Source organism: Microtus pennsylvanicus, chromosome 2 (assembly GCF_037038515.1).
Source record: "Microtus pennsylvanicus isolate mMicPen1 chromosome 2, mMicPen1.hap1, whole genome shotgun sequence".
Taxonomy (NCBI): Eukaryota; Metazoa; Chordata; class Mammalia; order Rodentia; family Cricetidae; genus Microtus; species Microtus pennsylvanicus.
Genome location: NC_134580.1, coordinates 41961014 through 41987757, shown reverse-complemented (window position 1 = coordinate 41987757; position 26744 = coordinate 41961014). Strand labels below are relative to the sequence as shown.

Genomic DNA, 26744 nt, shown 5'->3' with positions numbered 1-26744 from the left:
TTTTTTCTTGGCAGATGATATCATATGCCTAAAATGGACTAAAATATCTTTTAGACCTGGGTTCAATACCTGCCTCTTCACAGAAATCTTTCTAATGCTTATTTTTCTTGTTGCAGAACAGGGTAGTTAGCAGTTCCTTCCCATGTAGATGGACAGAAGAAACAGAATCTAAAGATGCATATATGAAATGTCAGCTAATCTTAATCTCAGTACGGTGGGGTTCTGAAAGAGGGAGGAGTATAACTGTTTCAAGAGCAAAAAAGGCCCTGCTCACCCTTGGACCACACCCTAAAAGATCAGCTGACTCCATAAAGTCATCTTGCTCTTAGGCTCATCCCTCTGAGCTGTGATAAAAATGACAAACCAGGCAATCTGTCAAAGAGGCAGCCTGCAGAGAAAGAACACTACCTCTGAGCAATCCTGACTCACCTGACGACGTTGTCATTGTGTTGTTTCCTCTTTCCTTGGAAGCAGCTGAAGAAATGGGTCCAAGCACTAAACAGCCACAAAGCTGGCTAGCACTTACAGTCTTCATTCCAACTGATGACTCGAAATACTCAATTTGCCAGTAAACTCCTCTGTAAGAACGTGACCTCAAGTTTTAGAAATTAAACTTTCAAATATGGTGTTTAAGTGAGCCTGCAAAGTCTACCAGACACAAGATGCAAGCTTCCATCTTGCCTTATCAGTGGTGGTTACTTGGTTTCTGAGCCTCAGTTTCCTTGTTTACAACAAAACAGGAGTTCTGACACAATCGGGTTTTTCTGAGGAAACTGTAAAACCTATATGTGGGGTGATGAACATTAGTAACCAGAATCTAGTGAAAATGTGCCAAACCCTCAAGATTCTGAAGTGAGCCAACAACACAGCACAGCATTTAAACACAAACCTTCATGTACTACACAAGATTCTGGAGCTCTCACGAGCACAAGCAGAGTACTTAATGCACATACCTGCATGTACTACACAAACATACTTAAACACACAAACACAGTTCATCAAACAGGGAATGATCAAGAATTCCCATAAGCTGGAACGCCAGAAAACAGAGGCCTAATTAGAATCTCAAAGGGAGGGTTCTTTCTGGGTTAAGTTTAGTCCTAGCCTGGGTTTGCTTAACCAGAAACACTGAATTTAGAGACAGTGACAGAATACATGGAATGGCAGAGGTCAGGGGCTCAACAGATGATCTGCTATATCATAAACCCCCACAAGGCTACTCTGTTGGTTTAAGATCACAGTAAAAAAATTGCAAGGCTAATACTACCTGAAATTTTACACTCGGCTATTGCTGCCGGGCCGATCTGGCTGCACTTCTATGAAATGTACTCTCCACTTTGTACTCATGGAGCACCTTCCACCCAGGATACCAACACTCGTGCCACCATGGGTCCACAGCCCATTAGCACAGGCAAGTGGGAATTCTTTCTCTACCCAGGCTGAGAAAGGAACCCCCATTTTGCTCAAATCCATCCATACTGCCTACAATATTAATATTCAATCCCACTTCAAATTAAACATCCGCTTTTATTCTAGTTTCTGTGGCTACGTAATTATACTTTATGATTATTCAGTGTCGAATTAAAAAATACACAATTTCACTTCAAGATTTACAAAATCAACAACAGAAACACTTCTGGAAATATTCCAGACTGCAAAAGAAGCTTCACTTTTCTTTTATTCCCCAAGGGGGTACATCGTGCCTTGAGGTCCTGTGATACCAGGTCAATGTGTAAAGTGGACAAAACAAGCTCCTATTTCAATTCTTATTTAAAAAAAAAAAAAAACTGGGACTCCCCTCTCTCCTAATCAGCTGTGTGTAGAAAAAGCTGACTTCCCTAGCTCAGCCCAGACTGATTCACTTCCTAAGTTCCTTATCACTTCTTTCAAATGACCTTTATTAAATATTTCCCTACCTGGAAGGAGATGCTTAAAAACATGCTCAGGGCTCAGGGAACACACATGAGATTGACAGGCAGTTTCCATGTCATTAAAATATTTTGGGAGTGTGTTGGTTTCATCCCTGTTGCTGTGATAAACACTCTGGAGGAAAGAGTTTACTTCATCATATACTGCCAGGTCACAGTCCAGCGTGAGGGAAGCCAGGACAGGAACCAGAAGGCAGCAGCACTGCTGACTACTCCACACATTTTCAACCGGGGAATTTACAGCTAAGGACACACAGTAGAAACCATGGAGGAACTCTGCTTGGGGACAGCTCACAGGAATCTGGAAAGTGGTTTTTAAGAAGAAAATAGTTGAATCTGGTGGCATACCTTTAACCTTAGCACACACTCAACTAACTGAGGCAAGGTTACTTTGAGTTCAGTGCCAGCCGAGGTTACATGCTGAGTCCCTGGACAGAGTGAGACAGGGACAGACAGATCGACAGAAAGAAAATAGTAATGTGGAGACTTGTCTAAGGAAACATTCCACAACAGAAAGTGCTAGTGGTACAAAATTCACGAAGACTTAAGCACAAACTGGTTCAATCTTTCATGCTGAACTTCTGTTCATTCTCCATCCCATGCTGTTTTGCCAAGTGGCTCTCGAAACTTGAGAAGAAAAACCTGAGGGGGAAGTCAGAACTATTTAGCAGTCTAGGCCATCTTACTATCTCCTTATTTCCTACGCACCCATCTTATTTTTAAAAAATTGGATTATTTTCCCATGAATTATGCAGAATGTGAACTTTGATCACCTTCAGATCAAGGGATCATGCTTTGTATTTTCTTCTTCATTTCTATAGTAAACTGTCACATCTATAAAAATAAAAATTTAATGTAGTACACTTCTCATTAAGAAACAGAAAGGTATATAACTGATGGCCACAATACCAAAAGGTTAGCACTCTGACTGAACAACAAAAATAAAACTACAGCTATGAGATGTATTTATACACTCATGGAGATTTCTGGAAGGCCCACTATGCACAATAATACTGAGTCGGATGCAGTGCCTGCCCTACAGGCACTAGTGTGCAGCATCCTGGGTATAAGAATAGTATGTGTAGCCAGCAGAGCTAGAGCAGCAAGATGAAGGGTCAAGGGACAGTGTAAAGGAAAGGTCTTAAGGTGATGTCTAACCTCGGTACACAAATTGGGACCTGTGTTTACCTGGTGTAGAGGAGGTGGGAATCCATGAAAAGTAGGTGCCTAGGTTTGTTCTGAGGTTCTTTCGTGTAGGAGAGGAAGAAAGCCAGTGGCTCTTAGTGCAGCTGTTAAGGGGAATGAACATTATCCCACAACCAACACAAGGCTACAAAGCCTCACACAAAAGGAGGAATACATTCATTCTCAAGTAAGAAAAATCCAGAGTATAGAGTATGTTCCTGGATATGGGAAAGAAACACATGAAATACAATCACTAAGGTAGCTTTTTATTTTGTTACTAAAGTCTTCCCACAGATCCCAGCCTTGCAGAAATCTGACCTGCACTGTGCTCTAATCCAGCCAGAGTCCAAGAGACAAGGTATATGGTCTACTTTTTACCTTTAAATGATAGGATGCCAGTAACCAAATCCACGAAGGATTTCGTGCTAAAAAGCAAAGTGTTATCTCAATACTCACTCTAAGATTCCTTCCAGCAGCTTAAAAATTACTTTCGCTGTAACGTGAAACCAAAATAAACAATTTGATAATGCAGAGAACTCAAAAACCAAAATTAAGTAAAAAACTTGTTATATTTTAGTGTGCAGAGATTTCCTGTTTCTCTCACACTCTGCGGCCATGGACCATATCATAGAGTACCTTTTATGCCGTAATATCAACATTTAAAAAAAAATCGTTTCACACTCTGGAAAAATCTGCATCTCACTCAAATATCAATGGTTCTCCATCTAATAATACTAAAGAGAAATGTAATTAAGAGTCATCATCTCACTAACAGAGTATCTCTGTCACAAATTAGCGCTTCCCCTAGATTATCCAAATGTGTATCTGTTCACCAAACTTCCCTTCCACAATACTAAGAGTCCCTTCCTTTCTAGTCTAGTTTCCTTTACTCCCTCCTGCTCACAGCTGTCACTGCTATGAGAAGCAAATGATGCTTTACTGTTCCCTCAGACTTAACTGGGGTCCAGAGGGCTGGCACACACTGTCTGTCCTATTCCTTCCTCTACCGAAAGCACTATCTTCCCCAGTCTTTATTTTAGATGATGTTCCATCCCTTTTCATTTGATAATACTGATCATCTTCATCGTTGTATGGATGACCTTTATCTAGACATCTATGGTGAGAAGACCCTAACTGATCCCAACAGAAGGAACAATTCAGAACTTTTGGAAATACAGAATATTGAGCCCCAACAAAACCTAATAAATCATAATCAGCATATAACAAACCCCTTTAGTGGCCTTTATGGAAGTCTCTGAAGAACAATCACCTAGATCCATTAAATGTACTAAATGCAAGCTGGACCAAAGACAAGGTCATGTACCAAAAGAATGAAGAGGTGACAAATGTCTACTTAGGTGCTTCGTGTGGGCAAAGGACGTAATAGAGCAGAGCAAGACTAAAGGTCCTCAACATATATCGGCAAAGAGATCTGAGAGGAGCTGAACAAACCCATCTGAAAGGAAAAAGGGCAATCATTTTGATATTAGTTACCTAGAACCAACAAAACATACCAGTCTACATTATCACCAAAGGATCCCATAACCAACATGAGGCCCACGAGAAAAGCTGGAGAGAAGTTAAATTCCACATGAAAACACAAGAGAACATTTAAGAGAAACTATTACAGGCCACTTGCTGGCTCTAGGAGACAGTTTCAGAACTCACAGATAACAGTGTACTGGGGCTCTGGCCATACAAGAAGAACCAAAGGACTACTTCCTGGTCCAGGTACCTTCAATAAAGCATCAATAATTAAACACCACAACAGAAAATTAACAGCACAATAAACAGATTATTATGGGGAAGTGCCCCAGTACTGTGAGAGGTTTGAAAGCTGCCCCCAAGGTAATCTGAAACATTATCAAAGACAATGGTTTATTAAAGCCAAAGCAAACACAAAATGCACATATTATCTATCAAGGCCCATAATTTGGCAACAAAAAAGGAAGAAAAAATCCACAATGCTTCTTCTAAGAAGTTATTGGCTATTAAAAGCAAACAAAAATAGCTCTTAAACCACCTACCCCCACCATAACTGTATTTATGATGGCATGTAACTCAGGCACCCAGCACCAAAGAGATGATAGACGGTCAGATTATCAGTGTCCATTGCACACTGCACTCAAGCACGTAGGTGCTCCTGACTCAGGATGGGATGATGTGTGAGACTGACTGGGGGAAAAAGGGCCATAGTGGGTCTGCTCTCCTTGAAAGAGAACCAAGCTTGACAGTCAGAGGATTAATGCCTGTTTCAATCTGCATTCAAGCTGCCTGGACACAGTCATTATGGTCCCGCTTTACTGATCAATTCATATAGCAATGGAGTCAAAGACCAAACATTAGAGACAAAGAAAGAGATGTTTCACCGATCTCCATAAATGAGAAGCCACTGCAGAAATGCAAATTATTCCTTTCCACTGCTTCCTCAAGACATTCTGGCCCCATTCTCTCAGTGGACTCACCATAAAATGAGAGGTACAACAGGACTCCTCCCTGAACCCCACCTCTTCTTCTCAAGTCAATGCTCAAGGGCCACAAAACTAATCAGATCAATTTTTCAGCAGGGATGTGCTAATAAGGAAAATTCAGATGCCAGGTCAGTGTTTCCAAGCAATGCAGACCCCTCTGTAACAAACCCATTTGAAAGCGTAAAGTAGCAATCATCTCAATATTAGTCATTAGACTGAAATAAAATGTACCAATCTGAACTGTCACTAAAGGATTCTCAGCCACTGGAGACCCATTTTGTGTGCTGTTTATGTGACTAATGGGAAGATAAGGCATTCCCTGCCCCCCCCAAATGCCCTCCAAAAACAGATATAATGATGACATACTCATTGCAGCATGTATGGATACCCTGTCATAAATAACTGGAACTGACAAAGAGACAGAAAGAAGCAAGCCAGCCAGGCTACACTCAGAGAATAAATGTAAATGGAGACCAAAATAGCCCATAACATAACTAACATGGAGGAAATATGTAATGATTTTTCTCCCTGTCAGAAGTTCTAAATGTACCTGGAAGGAACACAGGGATAAGTTCAGTGAAAGTGGCGTGACGCGTGCCAGATTCATAGCATGTCAAATATCTGCCATCTCTGAGAAAAGTTAATACAATCAATCCCCTGTCAGCTGTGCTGAGTGGAGTATTCAATCCTGGGGCCAAAGCGGAATAGCTTGAGATAAGAGAGGGGAGACAGACTCCTATAATGGCAGGGCTGTTCCCTGACTTTCAGGCTGATCTGCAATGGAAAAAAGGCAAGGGAATGACGAACACAATCATTTAACAAATATTTAGTGAGTTATACACAAGCTCATTAGATAAGTACTATTACAAGTAACCAGCACAGGCAAGAATCGGCAAGACATAGTTATATAGCTGTGAGTTTGGTCTAGACAAAGGGAGGCCTGGAAATCAGCACGTGCGCGCGCACACACACGCGCACGCACACACACACACACACACACACACACACACACACACACACAGCGTTGAATTTGATTGGTGTTCGCCTAGGGCCTAGGTCTGGCCATCCCAGAAAACCCTGCTGATGAGGATTGTAGTGTCAGAAGTAGATGGACACTGGTCCTCAGCACTGCCTTCCTCTATGGTTGAAATCACTAATATGTCAAAAAGAGGGAAAAAAATTAGGTCAAAAACAAAAACCCAGTAACAAAACAAAAAGGAGGTATGGGTTAATGTCATGCCATGAAGAAACAGGAATCAAAAGGTAAGAAAAGCAAGGACGGTACACTGGCACTATGAAAATTATACACCATGCAGAGCATTTATTTTATAATTAATATATTAATAAATTACTATTCATTTTCAAGAGAACTTACAATTTCCCAAAATAAACAATGTTTATTACAGCAGAAAAAAAACCTGCAGTGTCCAACATTTCCTCTCAAGGGCCACACAAATGAAGTTTAAAAAACTGCTAACTCAATTCCAAATTTACTTTCTCTGAATGCAATGCATGCAAAGTATCTGCAGGCGAGCCCTACTCCACTATGCTCCATTCCTTATGCATTCAAGTTTTTTAGTTAATTAAAACTATATGTATCAGGCTTGGGAGATGTCTTAGTTGGCACTGCCTTACAAGCAGGAGGACACAAGTTTGGATCCCTAGATTCACATTGAAAACTGGGAGCGTGGTGGCACCTGTGCTGGTAACCGAACCAACAGTGAGATGGGAGATGGAGACAGACAAATCCTTGGGAGCTCATAGGCCAGTTAGACAGGCCTATGTGATGAAGTTCCAAGCTATAAAGAGATGTTGACTCAAGCCAAAATTGGAAGGCACCTGAAGACCAATAATCCAGATTATATTTTGATCCCCACAAGCTCACAACTGCACAACCCACACAAGTGAATACACACACATTAAAATAAAAAATGTAAAGTCATTCCCAATGAAGATCAGCCAGACTCACTTCATCTACAGAATAACACCATCTTGGTGAAGTGCATTTGATATTTAAGTCATCCAATGACTGCCATGCCCAGGGAATGGGCCTTTCTGTTCTTTGCCCAGGTAGGTCAGGCACTTGGAAAACCAGTACAAACCCCTGATTTCCGGTGAGCAGTGAAAGGGAGGGACTAAACTCTGGGCTCATGGGACCCACAGCACTCAAAAATGTAAAAGATTTAAGGAAAGTTGTGTTGTTGTTGTTTAAATTTGTTACTTTATTCATTTATTTGGTGGCAGGTGTGTGTGTGAGAGAGAGAGGGAGAGAGGAAGAGGGAAGGAGGGAGGTAGGAGAGGGAGGAAGGGAGGGGGAGAGGGAGGGAGGGAGGGGAGAGAGAGGGAGGGAGGGGGGGGGGAGGAAGAGAGAGGGTTCTGAGGACAACTTAATGGAAGTCTGTTCTCTCTACCATGTGGGCTCTAGGAATCAAACCCAGGTAGTCAAGCTTGGCGGCAAACTAGTGCCTTTACCCAATGAGTAATCATGCTGGCACTGTTGCTGCTATTTACAGTGGGCTATATCATTACTGATATTTTGTGCAACAGAAATGAAAACAAAAAATGTTCCAAACCCCAAACACGTTTAACAAGCTGTCAGAGAAGACACCATCACTCATCACACAGCCCCTGGGAAACTCCACTGAGAACAAGAGTGAAATAGCACCTTGATATCATTATGAAATCACCACTGACCTTTCTGAGGCCTCCTGCATCTCCATCCAGAGAAGACCCCAGACCATGCTGCCAATACTTCAATAGGGGGAGTGACAAACAACTAAGGCTACCAGAGAAGCTCAAGCCAGAAATTGTGTTTGTAAACAAGGAATGGCTTGGCACATCAACAGAGAAAATAATGGCACAGGCTAGTAAAAAGGTGGGATCAATTCCAAAATATTTTAAGAGATGTTTATACATTTTCTAAGTTACAGTATTTACTTTCTAATAGTTTGGTTTACAAATTTAAACTACCATATGAACTCTGAATGAATAGTACATACATCGAATAAGATTATAAAAAACATTAACTGATGAAAAATGGCAATTGGGTTGATGTCCTGTGCCAAAGCCACTTGCCTAGGAGTTCTCACAGATAATCAGTATAACATGATGCTTTCCCAGGACTGTCTCAGTGTAACAAAATGAATGGACTCTTCGGAGAACTCCGGCTGTATGCTATACATTCTGACTGAACTGACTTCTCTGAACTATCATTTCAGCAATGGTAAGACAATACACATGAAGGTTCTTTATAAACTAAGGTGGCACATAAAAGTAAGTGCTGGAAACCTTCTCAGCCTTCAAAAAACAAAACAAACAAAACCATGCCGCAGATGTGCCTTGTGGTGACAGGTAGTAAGAGCAAGCCAAGTCAGGCAGTAGCTTTGAGCAGATCAAGAGAACCAGGGAGGGACTAAGACAAGAGGGGAGTCAGGAGCAGGAAGGGGCCTATGAAAACCACAAGGTTCAACATGGTGTTACTCTTTACTGCTGGAAAAGTTCCATCTCACTGGCTTCTAGAACTTTCTAAAAGAGCTTTGGTTGTGACAAAAGCCATGCCAAAGCTCAAACACAAAACAGAGTCAATCATTTAAAACATGAATGGGAACTCAAGAACAATCGCAGTGGGTTTTTGATCCTACTGCACGTACTGGCTTTGGGGGAGCCTAGGCAGTTTGGATGCTCACCTTAGGAGACCTGGATAGAGGTGGGCAGTCCTTGGGCTTCCCACAGGTCAGGGAACCCTGATTGCTCTTCTTCGAGCAGATGAGGGAGGGTGACTTGATCGGGGGAGGGGGAGGGAAATGGGAGGCGGTGGCGGGGAGGAGGCAGAAATCCTTAATAAATAAATAAATTAAAAAATAAAAAAAATAAAAATAAAATAAAAATACACAAAAGCTCTAACTTGAGAAGCTTCAGTCTGGCTTTGTGTCCCGAAGGTCAGCAGAAGAAGGTTGTGAACCCAGGGCTGATGAGCAATCTCAGTGATCTGGAAAATGAGGCAGTTGACCTTATGACCTCTAAAGACTCCCTCTGGCTCTACAACTCCAGGACTGTATTAATCCCTCTGAACTCAGAAGCTCCAACTCACAACATCTCAGTTTCCCAGACAGCTTCTCCAGATTCTCCCATCCTGAATTCCACCTCACTCAGGGCTCACACCCCTCAGTGTGCATACATGCAAGTGTGTATTTGCTTTATTCATTCAGACAGTGTCATTCACCTGGGGACAAACAGAGGAATAATGAAATCTTCTAAGAACAGTAACTGGATAGACCTGAGGACAATAGCTCAACCGCATGGGTCCTACGTGAGAAAAACCTGGAGACTGCTTAGAAACACTGTTTAGAGAACTCCCCCACACAACTGTGAACAAGAATGGGTATGTGTACAGCAAAAGGCTACTTCCCAGGGAACAAAGAGCTACCAGGTCCTGAGAGGCAGGAGACAGACTAACATAGCAATTTAGCAGACAAAGAGTCAAACAAGGTTAGGCCCTAGGGAAGCAAGGACTACAGTTCAGAAATAAACACACATTAATTCTCACTGGGCAACAATTTCTGCACCCCCCTAATGCTGCCTTCAGACTAGAAGCATTCCAGGAGAAAGGGCAGAAGTAGAAAGTAATGATCTCATTAGTAGGTGTTTCTGCATTCATACTCTTGTACCTGGTACATAAAATGCAGGCACGCATATAAACTATAAAGTTAAAAATGTTTGTCTTGTATCTACCTTTGTAACCTGCTATGATGCAATATGCTATCAGGAGTCAAAAGACCTGGTTTGAACCTCAGCTCTACCACACAAGAGTTATTCAACTAGGACAGACTAAGCATCTATCTCTCCTTATACAACCTAAAGGAGTGTTAAGTATTTACAGAAAAAACTTAACACAGTGTGAGGTTCCAGAGAAAAGCTTAATAAATAAACATATGACATGACAGTTCCTGAAGGCTAGACACTGTTCAATCATTTCAGTGGATAACGCAACACTGCCAGAAACCTTCAGAGCAAGGAAATGGTACACACTTCACTTTCCCTTGCATGAGAGATTTCACGGTTGTTTGTGTTTCAGAGTTGAACAATATTTAATGTGACTTTGGTCATGATGTGTGCTGGGTCTAACAGATCAAATTAGATCTCTACGTCAAGTGACATCACATGTTACAGTAGAAACTGCAGTGGACCCTAATCTCCCACCGCACAGCTCTAGAGCAAAGCAGACATACAGTAACAGGATGCTTGGCTGGGCACAGAACACACAGAAGTCCACTCTGACCCCCAAAATGATGAACCGTTCAAGTGTCAGTGTCAACACTTGCCCATGACTCATGCTCATTCCAAGTAAGCCCACAGCAAACACCCACGGTGTCTAAAGCACACAAGTGTGCTTGCCTGAGTACCAACTGTGGGAGAAAAAATCTGCCCACTGCCAGACTTCATGTCACTCATCCTCTGAAAAATTCCAAAGTTTTCACTACAGAGTTGTGATTTGAATCTCTGCAAGTCTATTTCCACAATTGGTAAAAATTATCAGAGGAGGCTCATAGATTAAATAGTACAGCATCTTTAGCTTACTGTGCGGTCCAGTGCTAGATACACAACTATTTCATGGATGACTGGGTTTACAAACTTTAGGAAAAGTTCTGGCATCGAGAAGGGAATTTATGTAGCTACTTATCCCAAATATGAAATAGAGGGGCAGCGGGATTCCAGAACCAAACAAGGAGCCCCAGGGAGCTTTGCATTGTTTGCTATGAGCTTGGCACTGAGAGCACCCTTCGGTGATCCCAACACTTGGAGGCAAAGGAAGGAGGATGCAGTCCAAGGTCACCTTGGCTACACAGCTGGTCCAGGGCGAGGCTGGGCTATAGGAGAACACATCCTAACAAGAGTTTGCCTTAACTTAAAGATGTGCTTTTTGACTGATATCCCAACAGGAAAGGTCCTTCTGAAAGCATACACAGAGAGGCCCAACATCTTCAGAGGCTGTAACTTAAGAGTGATTCTCTGAAATTTTTGGAATGAAGAAAATACACACTATAAAAAATACCCCAAATGCTACAAACATAAACGTTACCAATCCACCTGACAAAGTGGATAGGGCTGCTTTAAAAACTCAAACGCTACCAGTTCACGGACAAGGTAGACAGGGCTCCCTATCCAAGGAAGCTCAAGAACAAAATCTGAATTGCAATTTGGCTTTTAAAAAAAATGCTGTGTCAGCCTTCAGAAAGGCATGTTAAAGTCACCTTCATTTCCTTTTCTGCTACCCAAGTCTATCAGCCACACCCCCACACACCTCCTTTCACTTTCACTGAGTGTCAGGTGGGAACAACTATCAGGAGCACGGGTGGCTGAAGTGACAGATCCAGTGGGACAGTAGAAGTCACTCTGCACGGTTCTTAGAAATGAGCAGACTGGTGCTGAAGTGACGGAATCTCCAAAGGTAAGACTTAGGTCAGCAGCAGTGCAGCCCTTGGAGGGGATCTTCCAGGACCCTGACTTAGCGCTCATCAGAGCGTCCCTGACTACCCTCTTGGCTTCTGTGAGTGTGATCTACCCTTCTGTACGCCGCACTGTGATGCCATCCACTTCAGTCTCTACCAGAGCACATGCTTCACTTCCCAGAACTGCAGGCTTACATTCTTTCCCTTTTCAAGATTCCTAGCCTCTGATGAAGAGCAGCAGTGTAGTACCTGCTGGACACACACAAGGTACTGGGTTCATTCCCTGGAAATGCAGCCTCACGGGCTTTAGTAAGGAGTTTTCAGCCACAGAAATGTCTTGTTGACTTAATAATCAGAAGCAAAAATGTTTACACGGCAAGGGAGATTCACTCCTTACTGTCCGTGAAAGCCAATCAGAGAGTAAAGACAGGAGGCCATGGAACCTAAAAGGAGAATCTAGCAGTGGCATTTTTCTAAACCAATACAATTTCTAATCTAATTTCATTCTAAACACTTAACCATTACACACACAGCTCTCACCCCTCATCCAAAAAACAAAAAGCTTTGTTGTTGTTGTTGTTATTGTTTGTAGCCAATGGAGACCATAACAGAAAGCTACAACTAGTCGAAATGCAGAGAACAGCATCAATGGATACATCTATAACACTACCCCTACACTTAAGACTCAGGGACTGGAAAGACTGCAAGGCTCATCTTCTATATGACATGGAAGCTACAGGCATGAAGTCCCAACAATACGGTTGCCTAAACAAGACCTGAACGATGACATCAACGGCTGAGAAGTCAAAGTGGACGGAGGAAATCTCAGGAGGTCCAACTCTTAGATGAAGAGCTACAAACAAGGACTACTGGAGGAAGGAGCATCTGTCTTCCTCAGGGACGAGGCCCCCAACTGATTATCTAAACCTAAGTAGTCAGTCCTAAACACACAGAGAAAGAAGCAACACTAAGAAGAAGACATAACAGGTCATATTCATATGTATGTATACACAGACCAATAAAAGAAAAATAGAAAAATGTTGTAGGAATGGCAAAAAAAGAAAAAGGTAAAGAAAAATATGAACATGAGTAAAACCATTACTGCACTTCATCAGCACATCATGGACTAGGCTGTTCTAAAACCAGAAGAAAAACTACTTCTGTGACTATCCAGTGGTTATCATTTATTGCCCTATCAGGAAAATTAAAACAACAACAACAAACAAGTTGAACCTGAATAGCTTGATTCAGCAAAAACCCATTTTCTCTTGCTCTGTTTCACATGGGCTCACACATGCATAGCACTTAAGATGAGTCTGAGGTGGGGAAGTCACGAACTCGCCGAGTCATCTAAGCCTCGTTCAGTCATCTGTAAAACAGCCTTGGAGCTGCTGACAATACTAAGGCGAGCAGAGGATGTCTGTAGAGCGCCCGACACAGTGCTCACCGCACGAGATGCTTAATTATAGTGCTCACTGAATCTGACTTTGTTCCAAGGCTTATATACAAAATGCAGCAGCCTTTGGGCAGCGGCAGTGTTATTTAACTTGGTATTGTTCCATGCTCTGGGAGGCAATGTGCTTACTTACTTTGCTTTGAAAAATATTACTATTATTAAAGTAGGAGCAGCTGCTGGTCCAGCAGTGAACAGTTCTTTTAATTTGTACTTTGTGGAAATAAGGAATATCTAATTTTATGTAAATACTACTAATATGAATGCCACAAAAAGAAGGAAATAGGATTTATTGAAAAATAAATGATTAATGCAATATAAAAGCCTCCCCTACCAATTTCTTAAAAGGGGGGGAACAACTTATTTTTTCATGTGTAACTGGGTAGTAAGTTAACTCCTCTAAGACTTGGTTACTTCACACCAGGATCAAATCAATCAAGCCAAAGAGAACCTAGTTGCCCTGCCTAGTCTTCCATCCATGCTGGGTACCATTGGGAAGATTACTGAAAGAGCAACACGTCATCACTTTGGACTAGATTGTTGGTCTTTCTTGACCACATCTACAAAGCTAAAACTGGGCAGCACAGTTCTCTAACCACAGCCCTTTCCAGTGTCCCAAATGAATACAGGGTAGAGGGGTAATGAGAGACTTCAGAGGAAGTGCAGGAACACTATCTTCCTATCGTCACCAGACACCAGGCACTTTACCTGCCTCACATTATCTACTGGTTGCTTCTGCCAACATAAGGAAGGCTCTGCTGTCTCCATCCAATTCTTACTTCGATGAAAGCATAAATAGGAGACAGGGAACCTGGATCTTGGTCGCAGCTTTGCTATGTTTGCTGCACAGGGCGTGGACATAACCTCCTCTTGTTCTCTAAGGACCATCATGAAGGGTTAAGAGGGAGGGCTTAACCCTAAGAGGTCCATCATCTTGCCCAAAGCTGACCAAACCAGAGGTGATCTGCTGATCCAAGCTGGGTCACTCTGAACATCTCTATATGATGTGCTTTTCTCACAGAAGGGCACAAAGATACCAACTGGTATCAGGAGGTTATGTATGGCCAGTGTTAACGTATCTGACAGTAATCTAGGAGTTGTACCGTCACTGCCTGCCATTCTTCCTCTCCTGTTCCATAAACTATTCTATGAGCCTTCCCAATAAATCCAAATGCTGTTTAACTAGTTCTAGCTGTATTTTGCTTTGCTTTACATACATATGCATGTGGGGGGGGGGAGGTTGGAGATCTCCAATTTACAAAAAGGGCCATATGCACCTTTGTTTTCTGGGCCCCAATATTTTCATCTGCAAAAGGACTAGACGGTCTCTAGTTATTTTTTTAGCTCTGCTGAACTCACACCATAACAACAAAGTTATAGTCACACAGCCCACTGTATGATGTGAATGCTCACTATGGTCTTCCTAGTCCTAGCCCCAGGGCATAATGTTACAGAATACAAGGTATCTCTGCTGTGCTAGTAACAGAGCTGAGAAGCACTTCTATTTTCTTCACATCTGGCAGGGGAAGAAAGGGCCTCCACTAACTTAGCCAACTTTTTGCTTTCTGCAATAGTTGGCATCAAATTCTGACTGTTTTGTGGGCCTTAACTCACTGAGCCATGAGGTTCTGATTTTGCTTCCCTAGCTTCTGGGTGGCTAAATTGGGTACTGTCTTATCAAAGGGACACATATTCCAGTTCTTTGAGGAAAATTGTACTGTAGCCTCAGCATTAAAATTCAGTTCTTATGTAACTGACCACAAACAGTACCATGGCACAGGGCTGATCAGATGGTGCTTGGGCCCAGGAAGAATCCACTGTGAACTCATACATTTAGTCGTAACAAGTAGAGTCACGTGACTCCTAAGTTAACCCACTCCTACTCCAAATACCATTAATTTTTTTTTTTTTACTGAGACCAAAAAGAGACTGCAGCACTCTCTATGTCTTGACTAAACAGAATGATCCTTTTCACTTTAAAGCTCCTGCTGCCAAACCAAAACAGAATTCCTCAAGGTCTTGGTGCTTCAAGCTATAATCAGCAAAGCACACTGAATTCCAGGTAGGACCAAGCCATACATGCCTCTCCCAAAATGGGCAAAATCAAATACCTGCATTCATTATGTAACAAAACAGCTCATTACCCCAAACCCCAACAAAATAAAACAAAGCAAAACAAAACAGAACAAAAAAAAAAAAAAAACAGCGTTGCCCAGAATTTGATGCATCAATGGAAGGAACACTTTGGCTATGTGGAAGTAAACAATACATTAGCAGCGGCTGGAGAAAGCACGGACCGTGAGGCTGCACAGGGAGCCCATCAAGCTAGCCTGAGTCAGAAAGTAACACTGGGCGCTGCTGGTTCCCTCACTTAAGGGCTAAGTATACAGCTACACTGAGCTAGCAGCTTACTTTAGATCAAAATGGCTATCACATTGCACCATAAATGGTTCAAATCTTTGGTGCTACCCTGGCCGCACTTTCATAATGTAGGTCAGGTCCTTGAAGCACACAAAGTCAGCACTGTCACATGACCTCTTCATCATCTACTAACTGTCTCCTCAATTACATGTCAACAACCACTACAGTACATAGCAATGGTATGCAGGATTAGAGCCACAACCCTACAGTGATCACCAGGCCAGGCAGTACTCAGAACTTCACATACACTGACTCACTTTCATAAGGAAACAGAGACAGCAAAAGCTTCAGTAACTTGTCCAGCAAACACATCCTGGAAATCACAGTGCTCAAGTTAACCTGGCATGTGCTTTAGCCTCATCAAACCATTCCAGCGGTAGAGCTTCTCTCCATTTACTTACCTGCTAAGGAACGCTCTGACCTCTCCCTAGCTTCCTGCCCTATGGGAGAAATACTTACTATAAGACTTTGATATTCACTGGCCACCAGGTCATGAAATCACTTGATGAGTACCTCATGGGCATCATTTCTTTCGCTCTTCAAAAGGACACCATTTCTCAAATGAGGAAATAGAGGCTGAGGCATCATCTCCAACCCCATCAGTTACTCAGGGTTAAATAACACATATAAAAGTAGATGTGCCAAGAAATCCTCCAATGACTAGGTGGCATATATGGAAACCAATACTCTAGGTGTCACAGACTCCCACACATACACTTTGCAAATAACTATCTGGACAGTCTGAACATACAAGATAAATGGCTTCTGATGGGAGCTTCCTAGCACAGTATCAGATGATATGGCCTCATATAATGTTTTTAGAGATCAGCAATCAACCTAGTGACTAGCATGTGCAAAATAACTTTCCCAATTTCAGGTTTATTCCAGTCTTTTCCTAGGCGCTAGATCTAGAAAGTAGTGCTGAAGAAGACTCCCCTAGTCAAAGTACAAAGAGCCCTACATAAAGAGTAGGAGCCCTGAATTCAAATCCCTGCCTAAATCCCTTCTCATCTTTAGACCTCAATCTCCACATTGAAAGCAACAGGACTGATCAAATCTGTACGGGTCCGGGTAACTCAGTTTTACTCCACAGGGACGCAAAGCTTCAAGTTTCTTCTGGCAGTCAGTAGTATTATTAAGATTAATACTTTGCTTCTCCACTTTTAGACAGCTGTAATCCTAATCACTCCTGGACTGAATAAGGGGGCTTGGCCTCCACAGCTTAGACTTCTACAAAGGATACTGGATCACAGGGAGAACTGTCTTCTGTTGGTTTATCTTTAAGAGGTCAGGAACAGACCCAAATACATTTTCTCTACTTTAGGCAAAAGAGTCCACAGGGCTTTATCTAAATCCCCCAGAGAAGGGCTTCATAGGTGTTGTTTGTTGTCTAAAACTACATGGTCTTTGAAGGTAACAAACTAGCTCTTGAATACTTCAAGATCTGGCTTTAGAATTCCTAGGTGTGAGAATCTACAGATTAGCACTAGAGACTTAACCTCACTTATCAAAGACTAGATCTCCAGTCATCAATATGAAACATGACCAAAATTACAAAGAGTAGAGGAATACCTCCAGGCATGCCAAGAATACTCAACAGTTGTTATTAAGTCTGAAGTTCATTTCTGACTAGCTGTGAACCAAACACACACACACGAGAGAGAGAGAGAGAGAGAGAGAGAGAGAGAGAGAGAGAGAGAGAGAGAGAGAGAGAGAGAGAGAGACGGACGGACAGACAGACAGAGACAGAGAGAGAATTATCTGTTAAGATGGGATTATTGACAAATAGGGCAAGCATTAAATAATGGTATGTATATATGGAGGGGGCCAGAGAAATGGCTCAATAGTTAAGAGCACTTGCTGCCCTGCCCTTGCAGAGGACCTGGGTTTGGTTACCAGCATCCACACGGTGGCTCAAAACCTTCTCTAAATTTAGTTACAAGGGATCAGAAGCCCTCTTCAGGCAACAGGCACATACAAGGTGTACAAGATACACATGCAGGCAAATACCAATAAGTTAAATAAAATCTTCTTTTTAAAAAAGTATCTATAATGTTAGTGGGAACATCAATAGCTGACAACTATTATTAAGTGTTAATATCAAAAAGACCTTCGGCAATCTTTAATCAAATAAATGATTCCTAGCCTTCAAAACCTCTGAATTAAGAGAAGTCTTCAAGCCAGAGCCATACCTGACATCTAGCTCCCTTGGAAAGGTTTTTTGAGGGCACCTTGTAGACACAATTCCTCATCTCTGAATCCCCAGGCCTAGCAGTAGCATGCACTCAACAGTGTGTGTACTGACTGGGTGGCAGATTGCAATAGATAGCTTATATGGCTGTGATGAATGACCTATATGAATCTTTCCATTTATGAACTTAACCTTTCTGTTAAAGAAAGGTTAAGCCTATTAAGAGTTATGGGCTTTTTTTCTTCAACACCATTAGGTTCCATAAACAATCCAAATAATACCTCTCCAGGGCTTGGCAATGTGACCGTCACACACAGATGCTCCTCTAAGATGTGTTGAGCAGATGCTGCTCATAGGTCACTTACATAATTTCTCACATTTCAATCTGAAAGCTGCATCCACCTCTTTGAAGAAATATTATATTTAAATATCGCTATTAAGAATTCCCTGGAATGTGGGCATGAAGAAAAGTTAAACGACTAAGGACGTTACACACCTCTTCATGAGATTAAAACTGCAAAGTACAACAAATGGGAAGCCACATTTATGTCCTGCAAAGTCAATGAAATACGACTTTGCAGACAACCAGTGTGTATTTTCTGTGGTGACTGTAAAGAATTCCCCAAATCCTTTATTTACTAACAAAATCTTGGAGACAAACCATCTCTTTGGGCCTCCATTTTCTTCTTAGTAAAGTGGAGACGAGAGCAGCCCTTCTCCCTTCACAGAGTTCTAAGTGTAGACTCTACATGGAGGATGCATGTAGCTCTACACAGCTGACTACAGAGGACCGTGCATCCCATGTGCCTACAACTGGCCTTATATGGAGGGGCTAAAGACATGGGCAAAGCATATCTCCTCCATCGGCACCAAAGTAAAATGCTGGCCTTCTATCAAGTAACCAAGCAGACCTCCAATGACTATCCAAGGCCCTAAGTATTGGCCACTCCAAGACTTCAATGGGAGAACGCATCCCAATGTCTTGGTCCATGTTCCTAAAATGCCTGCTTGCTCCGTTCTCAAGGAAACAATGTCTTCTAGCCACTTACAACTTCCAAAGGGTCACAAGCAGGACAGCATACACTAGTACGCTCTGGTTCCTAAATAAGCAAGGTATTGGTTTTGTGCTTTGAAAACATTTACACGTCCAGATGAAACCTTAGCAGAATTCCAGCTGATCCATTCCTGCCTCTCAAAGGCAGCCAGTTGTGCCCCAGCCAAAGCGTGACTCTCTAAACCATGTGTGTCCTTCAGAACTAAAAGGGAAGCCCTGAAGTGAGCTCTTAGTCTCTTCTTATGTTGAACTGCACGTCCCAAGGGGCTTATACATACACAGCAGCATCTGCACAACATGGTCAACTGTTTGACAAGGGCACACAACCAAAGGGGAAAGTATAGATTGATCTGGGGTTCCACGCTTGGCACTCAATGGGATTTAGTTGAGCCCCACATGTGTTAATTAGTAATAGAAACAACAAAGTCACAAGTAAACAGGAAATTCATAACTACTAGAACTAGAAACAGACTTGTTTTCAAACAGAATTCCAAGCTACCCAAATTACTCCCCATTCTGGAGTTTCCACATCGCCAAAAGAAAAAAAAAGTACCCCCCAAAAATCCTATTTCTAGGGGCTGGAGAGATGGCTCAGTGGTTAAGAGCATTGTCTGCTCTTCCAAAGGTCCTGAGTTCAATTCCCAGCAACCACATGGTGGCTCACAACCATCTGTAATGAGGTCTGGTGCCCTCTTCTGGCCTGCAGGCATGCACACAGACACAACACTGTATACATAATAAATAAATAAATAAATAAATAAATAAAGAAAGAAAGAAAGAAATAAATATTAAAAAAATCCTATTTCTAAGAATAATCACAAAATAACACTTCCAAATTCTTGCAATTTTCAAATCTCTCACTTGTGAAGTATGTTCACTATTTTTTCCTTTTATTTTGGGGGCAGTAATTTTGGTTCCCTTTTCAAAATCTTCTGTTTTTTGAGACAGACTCTTCCTATGTACCCTTGGCTGGGTGGAACTCAGTCTCTGCCATGTCTAGAGCAGGTCCTCTGCCCCAGCAATTTTTGAAATAAGGTCTTACTGTGAAGCCCTGGCTGGTCTGGCACTCATTAGGTAGACCAGACTAGCTTCAGGCTTGAGGAGAATCCTCCTGCCTCTACTGCCCAAGTGCCTGGATGTACTACCACAATCAGCCTCCTATTTCTGAAGAAGCAGGTTGTGATCTACTCAGAATATCCATAATACTGTATCTTCTCCATATAGCTAAGTTTGAAAGAAAAACTAAAAATTCAACTGTGTGATTATCCAACAATAAAAAACTAAGCATACATTGCATATATATAAAAGGTCGCCACACACATAGAATATGATTCAAGAGTTAGAAGATACACATTGAGGAAAATGATTCCTTAACCAATACCGTACTCAAGTTTAGAAAAATAACAAAATTTTGTCTCCAATTACTGTACAATTGGTACAAATGCAATGTTTACTGTTATAGTTTTAGAGACAATGTATCAATATTTTCTGTTACTTTTGAGCTTTCTAGACTGGTTCCAATTCTTTCTCAAGTTCACAGGTCTATTCTTCTACCTAACTTTGTAACACAAGGGAGTGTGTGTGTTTGTGTGTACACACACAAAGGAAAGAGAACAAACAACAAAATCTTATTTGTTGCATTTGCATTTAAATATAGTTACCTTAAACTAAGATCAAGGCAGTGCTTATATGACATTTACCCTATTCTATAATGTTGCTTCAATGTATACAAATACATCCACAAACATATCCCAAGCACCCTTATCATCTGCTGCACAAACAGAATACAGTAACGCTATCTGAGTGTGCAGAAAGTTACAGTAACTGACAGCTCTATTAGCAGGCACTAAAGTTATCTGGAAGGAAAGTAACCCTGCAGTTTAATCAATGTTAAACCCTTTAGAGGCGTACCCAATTAGGAACGGAAAAAGATGAGCACACACTCCTAGATGAGCATGTTCTTATAACTGCAGGAAGGACAGAGTCACTGGGAGGTTGAATGCCTGGCAACTCTGTTTAATTCCTGATACTAACCATGAAGCAACTGCCAGTTCACAAGGGGTTGAGGTGGGGTGGGGCACATTACCTCTGGCTTTCCAATACATCTAGTTAGGTAATACTTCTCCATCCATTTCAACATCCACTTCCATCACTCAACAATGACTCCAAAGAAAACTCTAAAAACAACCCTAACTAGAAGAAAACATACTAGCTTACAGTACCAGGCAGGCAGGCAGGCAGGCAGGCAGGCAGGCAAGATGGGACCCTGAGGCAACAAAAGTCTTCAGCCTTCTAACATTTGCATCCAATACCAGTTCTTTATACATTAGACAGCATGAGTAGTAGTACCAAAGCCAGTTCCAGACAGAAACTCAGGATTCCCTGTATTACCTAGGGCTGGCCCTGGTGGCCTTAACTAAAAACGAGCTTCTTGAACCTCAAATAAACCAAGCATATAATCCCCGCAAGGAGGGGGGGATTCTTCCAGCCTACCCTGTCTTTTTCAGCCAGGGTAGGCCTGGCTGGTTAGGATGGAAGCGATGTTTGGTATTTGGTAGCACTGAGGAATTACGCCGAGTTTCTGGGAAACTACCTTATTTTCCCAGAGATTACACAGACTTATTTGTGTAGCTGTCTAGCATTAATTCATCAAAAAATTTAAAAGAACCAGCTTTGCCCTTGCCCCTGCATGGACATCCATCCACAAGGTTTTGCCGGAGGGTCCAGCGAGCAGAGCCATTCGTTCTGCAGCTTCTAGTCCCATCTACCAGCCTGACCACCCCTGAAGACTGCACTGGCTTCAGCTCTCTCTCTACAACCTTAGGAGTGTCCTGCGGATCTGGTGCAGCAGCCCTGAGCCCTAGAAAACCACAGCCACTGGAGCAAGGGGAGCGGGGCGGGGACCTGTTTGTACAGCTCTCCTTTCCACCTGGGCTTCTGCTCACTTTAGGCACAAGGGACTAGGAGACACAGGCCCATGGGTGGCAACAGTCTCGAATCGGAGTTCTCTTTTCTCCCTTTGGGTTTTTCCACCAGCCCTTATCGCTACAGCTAAGCCTGCCTGGTCCCGCTGGGCTGCGGAGAAGTGCCTTCGCGGCCCATCTCCAAGTCGCTGGCTGGTGTGACCTTGGCCACGCAGCCTCGCCTTTCTGCCCTCGGTGGCTTGACGCCACGTACTTCGTGGGTTAGGAAAGGGTCACAATGATGTGGAAGCGCCCGGCAGACAGCCTGGCACCCAGACAGGGTGCAGACAGAGAGGGGAATCTCTCTTCTACTCCCCGCGTCCAGAGCTTGCTCAGTTCTTCCTACTTCAGTGCCCGGGCTCTCAAGCCTGCAGGACCCCGGGAAGGGCTGCCAACGGGGACAACAGGGGGCCGGGGGGGGGGGGGACACACACTGCCGGAGGGGGGTGTGGCTCCCCCAGATGCCCGGCTCCCCAGGGCCCCAGCCCACCCAGCTGCCAGGCCGCCGCCTACCTCCTCCAGCAGCGTGACGGTGTTCCTGCAGTTGTGCAGCCGCGTGGTGAAGCTGGACGTGGTGGGCGAGTTGTAGTCCTCGGTGGTCTCGGCGATGAACTCGGACACGGAGATCTGGTCCGGCATCCTGCCGCGGGAAGGACGAGACACAAGTGGGGGCGGGCGTGAGTCTCGGCGCAGGCTCCCGGGGCCGCCGGGCGGCTCATGAACGCCACGCGCGCAGCCCGACCCGCCGCGGCGCCTGGCCTGGCGCGCGAGGAGCGGAGCGGAGCGGAGAGGAGACGAGCAGAGGAGCGAGCGGCGCGGCGCCCTTCAAACTGAGAGCGGCACGCGCACGCGCGCGCGCGGGCGGCGACCGGGGACGCGCCTCCCCCAAGTGCACGCAGGGGCGGGGAAGAGGGGCAACGAGGCGGGACGGGGCGGGGCGGGACGGGGCGGGGCAGACGGCTCTACGGCGCAGCGGGACGGCGAGGCCTGGCGGACTGACTGGACGGCTCGCTCGGGCGGCGGCGGGCGGCGCGCCCGCGCCAGTCACGGGGGGCAAACACGGAAGTGCTCTGCGCACGCGCTGCGGCCGACCCGCCCCTTCTCCCGTCCCCCGCCACTCCCCCCCACCCCCCGCCCGCCCCGATCCGTGCGCGGCCCCCATCTCGATGCCACACGCACTAGTGCTCGTGCCCGTGGGGCTCCGGAACCTCGCCCCCCCCCAACACACACACACACACACACACACACACCCACCCACCCACCCACCCAGCCGCCCCCGGAGCGGTTACTTCAGAGAGCTGGTTACGAGAGCGATTTTTGCAAGAAGAGAACCAAAAAAAAAAGAAAAGAAAAAAAAAGAAAGTTGTACGTGTTCTTTTTTAGTCCCGAGTGGGTGCAGGAAACAAGGCCCGGAAAGCCGCCTCCTGCTGCCGGGCCGAGGCCCGGGGGCTCAACCCCGCTGCCCTCTGAAGCCATGGCTGTGCCTTGTGCAGAGAGGAGCCAGGAAGAATTGTTTTAAAATACTTTTCACCTGTCCATGTGCAATTCTTTTTTTCTTAACCCAGAGGAACGGCATCAGGAGATGCAAAAGTATTTCTCAGGTGCAAATGCTCTTTACTGTGAAGAAATTAAATTTCTTCTGGGCAAAGTACCAATTCAGCTCTAGCAGATGTTTACTGTTGTTAGTACAAAATACCCTTCTAATTTCTCACCATTGACTGAATGAAGTTGATTTTAAAAAAACAACAAAAACTACCTAGGCCTTGAGAAATCAGTCCTTGAAAGCCTATATTGCAGGTCTTGATGCAAACCTTCTTTGGAAGGCAGGCACTGTGGCCCATCCAGGCCTGCCTACTTAAACTTTCCTATAAGGTTAAGGGTTGTGGTCTCTGGTTCTTCTGCCCACAGCTCAGGGACCAGTGGTGATGACTTGTCTTGGGTGGGGACTGGCAGGGAGAGGAAGATTTCCTGTCAACAGTGAATGGTTCACCTTCTAAACTGCCAACAAATTCGGAGATGACGGAAGTCAGGTAGGTAACATCCCTGCTGTCCTGGAACTTGTCCTCCGCTAGAGGGTCAGATAACTAACAGACAGACAGTCCAGTGGAGAAGGCAGATGGAAGTAGGAAAATGACAAGGTCGTACAGAAAGCATGCTCAGAGAAGGCTTCTGTCATAGTGAGCAGAAAAGGAGAGTGAACCACACAATATCCAGTTGGCTGGGAATCGTGGATCCCCAGCTGCCTCACATCCCCAGCTGCCTCACACGAAGGTGGAAGATAAGGACACTCACTCAGGAGGCTGAGTTAACGTCCGTGGGTATAGGAAAGGCTTGCTTCCTGCATAGGAAAAAACCAAAACGGTTTAAAGGGTGTGCTGTTTATCTCCCTGGCTTGGCCAAATTGGGTCTGCACTGTGCCTCAATTCCGGTTCTTACCAGTACTCTCCAACGCAGCCCACTAAAAGAGGGACTTTCTGAGGAAATGGGAATAAACAGATGCTTCCCTAGCAAAGGCAAACGTGAGAAACTCACCTTTTAAAATGATAAAGTAAAAATAAACAACAGTACTTTCTTCCCTTAATACTTTAAAAGTTTGGTTTAGGACACATGGAGGGCCAAGCAAGCGCTTAGAGAGGAGACAGGCAGAAGAAGACTAGCAGCTGAAGAGGGCTGGTGACTCTTGAGGGTCACTGGGGAAACTCAGGTGCCAAGGATGGAAAGTGTAACTTTTGAAGTATAAGCCACCCAGAAGGAAATCCTACCTCATTTTCCACAGCATCTGGAAAGTTCTGTCAAGTTGGAACAAAGATGACCCTTATAGGCTAGGACTAATTGAGCTCCTTGTGCCCATGCTCCCTCCCCCACAGTAATCCCAGACTCCTCCACTGAGCAGTGAAAGTCAATGAGCAAGAGAACTTCCCTCCAAAAGGACTTCTCTTCCCCTGGGCTGTAGGTGAATCTGGGCTTTGAAATGTGCGAATGTTGTCCCCCTCCCCCCTCTTCTGAGCTCCCCCCCTACTGCCTGTCATTTCTACTGGACTGGTGGTATGCCTCCTCTATATCTGGCATAGCTGGTAAATAGGAACCGTTACTCAGAGCCTAGAATTGGTGAAGAAGTGTGTCTGTTCCCAGAGACCTTGGATTCCACGGCTTTCTCTCCTCATAGAAATGCTGTCACCTTGGGTTTGGATGCCATGGTTTGACATAAGAGGGGAGGTGTGTCAAAATGACCACACAGCCCTCTCAGCTGGAGCTAATTTGGGCCTACACTAGGCTCAGCGGGTGAAAGAAAGATTATTACAGCAAGTTAAGCTCAGCGATGGTAAGCAGCCAGGGATTTCTTTCTCGACTGAATTCAGCAGAGAGCCTCAAACCACCGCCATCAACTGCTGTTTCAGTTTCCTCCGAAGATTATGTTATGAAATCGCTCCTCCCCTACCTCCTCCAGCCAAGAAAGGAATATATGAACAATGAGATATTGTGACCGGGTAAGTATACACCTCCTTGGACTGGTCTGCAATTAGAATTTCAAAGCTTCGCACCTCAACCCACCATTTCTGGGGTTCATGGGCCATAATCCTCTTTAAATTTGAAGCCATTCCCTAGTGCAAACCATCTGTACCTCCCATTTTCTCAAATACCCTGAACACCATTCCTGGATATCTGACGTAGGCAAAACTGAGAGGCTGGGTTTCTTTACAAGGAGATGCCCAGAAATATACACTACCCTCTCCAAAACCAGAAAAAAAACCCACATGCTCATAGACTCGGACTTCTGCACAGTCGGCTTTATATAAAGCTACCATCATCTATGTTGTCATCATTATAATTCCCCTCAGAGACTGCTCCTACCCCTGGGCCTCTCATTCTGCTAAGCCCTGCTCACAGCGGCAAGATAGTTTGCCCTGCAAGGATGCTTTGTGTCTTTGAACTGAGACAGCAAGAACAGGAGTAGCTTGACCTTCTGGGCGGCAATAGCACTGTTGACCACTGTCATCTGGGAACTGATTCTGAGTTACACAAGCCTCACTCTCCCATCTACTTTGGAACCAAAGGAGCTCAAGGCAAGATGGCTGACAATGACCGAAAGACGGGGGACTGGAGGTGAGTAGTCAAGAGTGCTCTTTAAGCCTGAAACCCCATTGCTACTCTGAGCTACAATGTTAGGCAGTCACAGCACTCATCAAATCCCTCATGGCGCCAGCAAAGGGAAGATGCTCCAAGTTCCTGGAACTTGAGTTTGGCCACCTGTCGCTGACCTTGTTTTCTCCCATGTAAAATTAGGGTCATCGGATTATTACTAGAAATGAGGATAGACGTGGATATAGATACTGACACACAGTGAATTCCCTTTGAACGGTTCTTGTGTGAAGCATGACTCTAACTATATCTCCTCTCATCCCACAGCTCAGATATCTCTAAATTACTCACCTGGAGGATGGAAGAGGGTAAGTGGGGGTTAGGGCTATGCTAGAATTCCCAGAATCTGGAAGCTTGGATGTGAGAACAGGAAGGCTTTGGAAAACTTACTTTTTGTTTCGTTTTGTTTTTGAGACTGGGCTTCTCTGTTGTCCTGGAATTAGCTCTGTAAACTCAGAGATCTACCTGTCTCTGCTTTCTGGATACTGG

At 44.1% G+C, this 26744-nt stretch overlaps 1 protein-coding gene across 5 annotated transcripts in view; it reads right to left on the bottom strand.

Annotated features, from left to right (window-relative positions):
- The window catches only part of Asap1 (ArfGAP with SH3 domain, ankyrin repeat and PH domain 1), a 284912-nt gene that overhangs the window by 189170 nt on the left and 68998 nt on the right, over positions 1-26744 (bottom strand). For all 5 annotated transcript variants that reach the window (XR_012909632.1, XM_075960908.1, XM_075960911.1 and 2 more), the window contains exon 3: positions 22629-22755. Coding sequence is in view for 4 of the 5 variants with exons in the window: in XM_075960908.1 (XP_075817023.1) it covers positions 22629-22755 (127 nt within the window). In the remaining variant the exon portion in view is untranslated. The remainder of the gene's footprint in view (positions 1-22628; positions 22756-26744) is intronic.